Source organism: Protobothrops mucrosquamatus, unplaced genomic scaffold (genome assembly GCF_001527695.2).
Source record: "Protobothrops mucrosquamatus isolate PMUCROS unplaced genomic scaffold, P.Mucros_1.0 scaffold237, whole genome shotgun sequence".
Lineage (NCBI taxonomy): Eukaryota > Metazoa > Chordata > Lepidosauria > Squamata > Viperidae > Protobothrops > Protobothrops mucrosquamatus.
In genome coordinates this window covers 361,267-369,324 of record NW_015386587.1, presented here as the reverse complement: position 1 = coordinate 369,324, position 8,058 = coordinate 361,267, and the positions used below count along the sequence as shown (strand labels likewise).

Sequence of the window (8,058 nt, the reverse complement as noted above, 5' to 3'; positions counted from 1 at the left end):
AAAGTAAATAGAGAAGATGCATTTTTAAGTGGCTGAAGGGAGAAAAAACAGTTTGCCCTCTGGTGTTACCCCATGCATTGGAAATAAATAACATTGTCACATTAAATGTGAGAGGGCTAGCAAAACGATGTAGATGTACCTAGATGGATCTGTTAACAGCACAAACAAGAGTTCATCAGCTGGATTTGTAGCACACATTTTCAGCAGATAAATCCTTGGCATTTAAAAAAAAATTAATCCTACCTTGTCTTTGAATGGTAGGGGCATAGATAAGCTAATGTTAATGTAGTAGGTGCCTTGAGTGCAGTTTCTATTTTTAATATATGTGCTTTGTTTACTTGTTGGCATTAAATTAACATTTGTAGGGTTATATTTAACTTAAGTAGGTCAATCTGATTTAGGGTTTGGGTGGAGTGGACTTGGGTGAGGGACTTTGGGTGGAGTGTGTGCATATATGTGACAGGTGGCACAGAGCTGATGAGGGCTCTATATGCAGTCTGCCAAACTATAAGGGTAAATAAACATCTTTCCAGGTTTGAAGGTGTGTTGAAAATATAGGTCTTGCTTTCATTTGAGGCTTGTGTTCTAGGTTATAATAGATTGGCATTTGATATTTCTAACCTATTTTGGGTTCTTATACCATATTTTCATTCATTCTGTCAAGGAGTTCAGATCACAAAGCTTAATTCAGAGGGATAAACCTTCAGATCTATGCTATAAGATAGGAGGGACAAACAAAGAGTTTAAAACAACTGGTACATACAGAATTTTGAAAACAGGTTGTGGACACTCTCACAAAATGTTTGTCAAATTGGGGTTTGGGCTTATCTAGTATGAGTGACTGCCATTTATTTATTTTTTATAAAATTTATAGGCCACCCCTCTTACCTCAAGGTAACTGAAGGTCATTGTGGTCTGTAAAGTAATGATTCTCTTTCTTTCCAGAAATTACAGTTCCAGCTTGTCTTTTTTCAGGGTAGATATATATACTTATTAAAATAGCAATTATTTATTTATTTTAGATTTCACACTTCTTAAACCTCTTCTCCCCCCCCCCCCATCTCCCTCAGGCAGGTTCTAATTTGCAGCTGTTTTTATTTTCTAAGAATGCTTTCGTACCTTAATGTGAAAGACAAACCATTTTGTAAACAAATATGTTTTTTTAAAAATGGGTACTTTAGCAGCATTAAGGGATTAACTGTTACTTTTCATTCTTTTTTCAAAAATTAAAAAATAATTTTAAAAATTGAGATCTGGTGACAAGCAGCTTGCTTGGATAGAAAAAGTGATATTCACCAGTACATTAGCTCTACCCCTGCTTCTTACATTTGGATTTAAGAGGGAGAGAAAGTTATAAAAAGATTCAAAGAGTTAAAATTTTTAGGATAGCTACTTCTACCAAAAGCAAAGAGCAGTTGTTGAAATGGCATATCACTGAACTGAAGAAATCTCATTTTCAACAAGATTTATTTAAGAAAATATAAAACAAGTTTATAAATACAAATATGCAAAGTATAAATAAAATATCCCATTTTCACATTTAGAAAAGTGAAAAGTCATAGGCTCAGGGTAAAGTAGCAAACACTGGCAACATAAAGTGGTGGCAAGAACCCCAAATTCTGTTAAAATTATGAAACAGTGATTTGCTTAACATCAAAACATTACAGTAATGACATTTCTGGAACATGCCTGTAAAGTGTCACTGAATTCTGTGCTACACAGAAAAATACTTCTTTTTAGTAATTGCTTGTCTGATCCTCAAAAAAATACTCAGGAGGTCAGCTGATTGAGAGGAATATCATGAAAGTTATTTAGATAACTGGTTCTAATTTATTTAGAGTTTTAAAGCTAAATTAGTGCACAGTAGAGACAACCTCCTGATTTTTTTTTCTGTCAATGTTCCAAATTCAATTGGATGAAAGAGAAATTGTTTTAGTTCTCTCTTTTTTCAAAGAATTGAAGAATTGCTCCCAAAGTATAATATTCTTGCATTTATAATTTAAAATACTTGAAATGGGTATCCTGGTTTTCATCATACAAACCTCTCTTTAGCAATCAGCAATCTCCCACTTATGATTCTGTTAAATCCCAACCTAAAACATCTTATGAGAACTTAGCCAGTTGGGATATTTTAGTAGTTGGGCTGATGTTCCTTGAGAATTATTGGATTAGTTCTTTCTCCAATGCAGGAATTCAGAGAAATTGCCCACCCAATCTCCTTGGGTGAGGAATTTTTAAAATGTCACCATTCTAGTTAACTCTGGAAGTCATATTATGCACGAATTTAACTTTCTTTTCAGAGGGAGCCCACATGCAATACAACATACCACAATAGTCCAGCTTGAATGGAATTCAAGTGCATGTCATTCTGAAAAAGGAAGTTGCTGATCCATCACACAAAACTGATGAAAGTCACTTTAAGCTTCAGATACTGTTTGGGCTTTTATCCACCTAACAAGATCCAAACATGTGCCATAGTTCTTCAAGCTTGGATGAAATGCTTAAAGAAAACAGCAGGATTTGATGTCCACATTTAGAATCTACTTGAGTACAAGTTCTTGGACAATTGTCAAATTCTTAGTAAAAATTGTATCTTATATCCCATAAACTAGCAATTTGACTTGTTCCATATCTGTCCAAAGGCTTCACTGAAACTTCATTTATAGCAAGGTAGAATTCTTTTTAAGAAATACCTTACATTGATCACGAGCGTCTCCCTGAAGTGATCTCCCATTAAGAAATAAAAGAAGGGATTAATTACACTACTCAAGAAGGCAATAGGCCTTGTTATCGTGTAAACAGCTTTAATCAGCTCCTCTGTGCGTTTGGAAGGCTTCCAGAACGATGCTCGAGAAGCAATTCGGACATTGCGCATGATGTGATAGGGAGCAAAGAGAAGTGAAAAGACACTCACTGCTATAATGATTAGCAGGAGAGGCTTCTCCAGGGGCAGAGCAGTGGTGAACTGCAAACTGTGGTTTATAAGGGCAGCACGAGTCTTTATGTAAAAAGCCCACATGATGCACAATGGGATTATAAACCCAGTGACTGTCAGGATCAGGCTGTAGATCAGGCTGGGGAGGGCATCTCCTGAACTTGCATAATCTAAGCATTGGCTACCGTTGCTGTTATCCTGAGAGGTGGTGAAGTAGTATATAGGAGACAGTTCCAATATAATCCAAATCCATATGGCTACTGAGAAAGCAACAGCCGTGGTCTTCTTTTGCAGAAAGTGATTTTTGAAGGGGTACTTTATGAGCAGATACCTGTCAATACTTATAAAGGTCAGGAAAAGGATGCTTGTGTACAAATTAAAGAACAGGATAATTCTGTTAAATTGGCACCACATGTTGTTATCTGTTCCTTTGGAATAACTTGACACTAGCCATGGGAGCGTGCAAAGGAAAGATAAATCTGACAGGATTAAGTTGATCAGGTAGATGTTGCCACTTTTCCAGGTCTTCCAGTAGAAAAGGGAACCCAAACCAACAACAACGTTTCCAGAGAAGCCAAAGATGAATTCAAGAGAGTACAGGGTGGTAAGGTAATATTTTTCCAGCTGATCAGATAGTGTCATGCGTTCTCTGGTGCCATTTGTGTCCTGAAAACATAAAACTGGTGTAAATAATGATTTTTTTTTAAAAAAGTATTTATTTTATTGTTTTGTCTTGTGAACAGTTGATCTCTAGGTAGTCTTTACTTATGTTTAAAGCAATATTCATTGCAAGACTGTTCTCAAGAGAAAGAAAATCCTTCTGATTCTCTTATTACTTGGTTTCATAGCATGAATATATAGAACTCTGTTTGTTGCCACCTAGTGGTCATTCAGAACCTTTCATCTATATATTGTAGCTTCTCGGGATCTTTTTTAAAAATTTCCCATGACATATTTGTAAACAGATAAAATTTTAAAATAAAAATTATGGGAGGAAAATCAGAGCCAATAAACGTAGTGACTGAGAATTAACAAATATTTATGATTTGCTATTACCTAACCTTCTGCTGAATTAAAAGGCTGCTTGGAATTTGCAGCTTGAACCTCTGGTGGGAAAAAATGACAACTAAAGCAATGTTTTAAGGAAGGATGCAATATAATACCACCATATTATCAGAGATCTCCATGGCTGTACCAATTAAATGTTAGGACTAAATACAAAGGCAGCCCATGATGCTACCATGGGGTGACATGATAGGAGTGTTCCAATATCTAAGGGGCTGCCATAAAGAAGACAGAGTCAACCTATTTTCAAAGCACTTGACAGCAGGATAAAAAGCAATGGATGGAAAGTAATCAAGGAGAGAAGCAACCTAGAACTAAGAAGAAATTTCATGATAGAACAATTAATCAGTGGAACAACTTGCCTCCAGAAGTTGTGAGTGCTCCAATACTGGAAGATTTTAAGAGGAGATTGACAACTATTTGTCTGAAATGGTATAGGGTTTCCTGCCTGAGCAGGGGTTTGGACTAGAAGACCTATAAGGTTCCTTCCAACTCTGTTATTCTGTTATAGTATACTACATAGTCATTCTGTGGGTTACCTGTACATACACCACAACTTTTAAGGTTATTTCCTTCCAGGATAAAACATGTCTCAGCTGAAACTGATATTAAGAGATATTGCAGGTTTCCTGAGCCAATGCAAATTGAGATAGTCCTTCAAACTTCAGATTTATTATAAAAGAATGAACAGTATCTTTCTATCTACTTTCTATCTACTATCTCTCCAAAACTGTAATTACTCACAGTAGATGTATCTATCTTTCAAGGATTCAGTTTAAATTCTTCATCCAACTCATTGCCAACAACAGCAGGTATTTGGAAAGCACTGGATTTTGCAGTTATTCCAGAAGATACCATGATACATGGTATTGAAAGCCAATAATTCAATAAGAGCTAACAGAATTATCTGCCCTCAAGGGACCCTCGAGATCATCTGTCCGGCATTCTTAACCCTGGGCTCTGCAATAAAGTCAATTGAAAATGTGTCAGGATAATTTGTCTACCGGTCAGATGCAGAAGAGCTCCTTTGAACTCCATCAGACTTGAATCAATTCTCTTTAGTGTTTGGTTTCAGTCAGAATTAATGCAGCTAATTCAGTCAAAATTTAACTCAAGACTAAGGGAAAGGATCAAACTGTCAATTCTGAGATAACTGAGAACAAGTTGATAACAAAAGCCACCATACACAATGCCTTATTTTTGAAAATTACACAAGTTTTCTTAAAGAAGGCAATTCCAGAAAAGACATGGATTAAACTCATATGTATTCAATATAGAACTATCCAATAATTTCATTAATAAAATAATTTCAAACTGCATAATAATTATGACTGAAGAAGCAGACTTTAGTATCAATACTAAAAGCAGAACGATGATTTAAAAAAAATTGTTTACACAGTTGCTTAACATTCAGGATAAGATTGTTGTTCTTAGCTGATACCATTAATTCAAGAATATAAGCATTCATATCTAATCACAGTTATAAATACAAAGCATTGAAAACTTCTCTCAATATTCCAATATTCTAATAATTTGATTTGATTCTATTTCCTTTAAGGCAACTTACCATTCTGTAGAATGGGTATTGTTCTTACAAGATATGTCTTGACCATGTTCTGAGGGATGAGTCAGGATATAATGAAAACAGCCCAAGAGAAGACGCTCTGCCTGATTTGCATACTGGATTGAAAGTGGCTAATGATTCAGTTGTTACTGGAAGTTTATTGGCTTGAGCTTGGTAGGCAGAGCCACTGTAGCAGAAGTATTGCAAAACTCATTCTGAGAACTGAAATAATGAAATAATTATTTGCCTTCTGTGAGCCACTAGAATCTAGCCAAGTGTCCATTAAAGGGACAAATCCATTTATAAAGTTCTGCTTGAGCTAATTACACAAAAAGGTTTTCAATAATAAGAGAATATAAGAACTTTTCAGAAAAGGCTTGTTTTTTTTATCAAACGTGCAATTAGAATAAGAATTATTTCTGTCACTGAGTCATAGAACAAGATGCCACGATACCTAAAGCTAACTACCACTTCCTTATTTACTTTAGCAAACCTTTAGAAATTACCACACCTTATATTCCTGCATTTAATGAACTTAGGTTGATTGCTAGCATGAAATCCGAGATATCTCAATAACTTAAAATTTCAGAAATTATAGTTCAGATTCCATCATGAGTCATCTGTATATTGAACTGGATGTTTATATTTGTATGAAAAATTCTTGCCAAATCACCCTGGCAATGTCTTCATTTGTTCAGCCTTATAGTAACAAATGTCCTCTAACACTGCAAGCTTGAAAGGTGGCTTTTTTTTTGTTGCAAGAATGCATACCTTCTCTGTTCAACCATTGGTTCATAATAAAAGCTTTCTTTGCCATTTGGCTCAGAATTTGGGAATTGAAGTCACATCGTACCCGGAAAGCATCAGCTTATGGAGAACTAGGTTAATGTTAGTGTTTTTCACACTTGGCATCTTTAAGATGTGTAAACTTCAACTCTCAGAATTCCCCAGTAGCACACTGCAGCCAGCATGCTGCTTTTAAAAATTACATAATTTTACTGATATAATTTTGAGATCCTGTAGATAACATCAAAGGATGTTATGAAGAAGATAGTGTTGCTTATCCCTGGCCCAGGAGGTGTGTTTCAACATGCAAAGAGCTTTTAAATAACAATGAAGCTTCAATGCCATCAAATGTTTTCTAATTTCATTCTCTAACTGTAGAATAGTGAGGAGACCTTTATCTTGTATTAATTTAATGCTACAGTGTTGAATTTGGCTAGTCTGTAGCTCTAGACCAGGGGTGTCAAACTGCCGGCCCGCAGGCTGGATGCATCATAGTGAAACCGTGCCCACCCCATTGCCGGCAATGGCAAAAAAGTTGCAATACGTTGTGACACGTCACGTGATATTGCGAGTTTGACACCCTTGGTCTAGACAGTGTAAGAAGCATAAAAGGAAAAGAAAAGTCTTATTAATGGGCCACTTCTAGGAGTAATTCTCACAAGGGGAGAATTACAAATTAGAAATTGAATTATAAATTCAAACAAAATTAAAAATTAAACTGTGATAGGGATAATAGACAAGTTAGTGCACCTACGGACGCCACCTTAGAAACTTCTTAAATATGGGATGAGGTTCACAGAAGTTAAGTTGGAATTAAAACTGTGAAAGTTAGTAGACGAAACAACTGAATGGGGTAAGATATTCCAGACTTTGACAATGAATTTTGAAAAAATTAGGTTTAAAGCAGTTTACATTGAAGCGCTTGTTCGCAAGCATTACATTCTGATTAACACTAAAAAAAATCATTTACAGGTAAAATGTTACTATGTACAATTTTATATGCAATACCTAATTTTATGTGCATTTTAATCACCATCCAGTCCAATGACTCTCTTACATGATATATAAGAAAAAAATAACACATGGTTGAAATATTAATGAGGTAATAATTATAAGAACCCAAACTAAAAGATGTAATATAATCAAAAATAGAGTAAAGAGAATTAAAAGAAATAAATGTGCATTCTTGTGCAGATCATGAATTCAGTTAAAACCTATAATACAATATTCCATTTTGAGCATCTTCCTGAAAGCCAACAAGGAGAAGATCTTTATTGGGAAACTATGCCAGTTTCTATGCCACCATGGAGAACTTTAAAACTCTTTATTATGTGGACGTTACTTTTTAAGCAGTTATTTATTCATAATATTGAAGGCAGCTATCCAGAAAAATGTCACAAGGCCAGCCCTACCCATCTTTAGAAGAACTAAGAGGCACAAGCCCAAAAGTGTATTTGAAGACAGCTACTTGCCAAAGCTATAGCAAAGCTAAACAAACTTAAAAAAATTTAAAAAACCCAAAAAACTAGAACAGGCATTGGCAAATTATTATCATAATGTCATCCTCACCCCATAAAAAAAATCCTACATGTCTCACCTATGGATTTATTTGAAGTCAGCATCAAATGGTGCTGACTTTAACCAGAAAAAGCTCTCAATGGAATGGCACAAGAGATCCTGCTGAGATAAGATGGCTTACACTGGCTGA

The 8,058-nt window shown here is 35.3% G+C and overlaps 1 protein-coding gene across 1 annotated transcript; it reads right to left on the bottom strand.

Moving 5' to 3' along the window:
- Positions 1–1,997: 1,997 nt before the first annotated feature.
- On the bottom strand, positions 1,998–5,659 carry SUCNR1 (succinate receptor 1). Its single transcript, XM_015814333.1, has 2 exons — positions 5,568–5,659; positions 1,998–3,601 (listed from the first exon to the last, which is right to left on the bottom strand). Exons 1-2 carry the CDS (start codon positions 5,568–5,570, stop codon positions 2,657–2,659), a joined length of 948 nt encoding a protein of 315 aa, XP_015669819.1. The 5' UTR covers positions 5,571–5,659; the 3' UTR covers positions 1,998–2,656.
- Between the last annotated feature and the right edge of the window lie 2,399 nt (positions 5,660–8,058).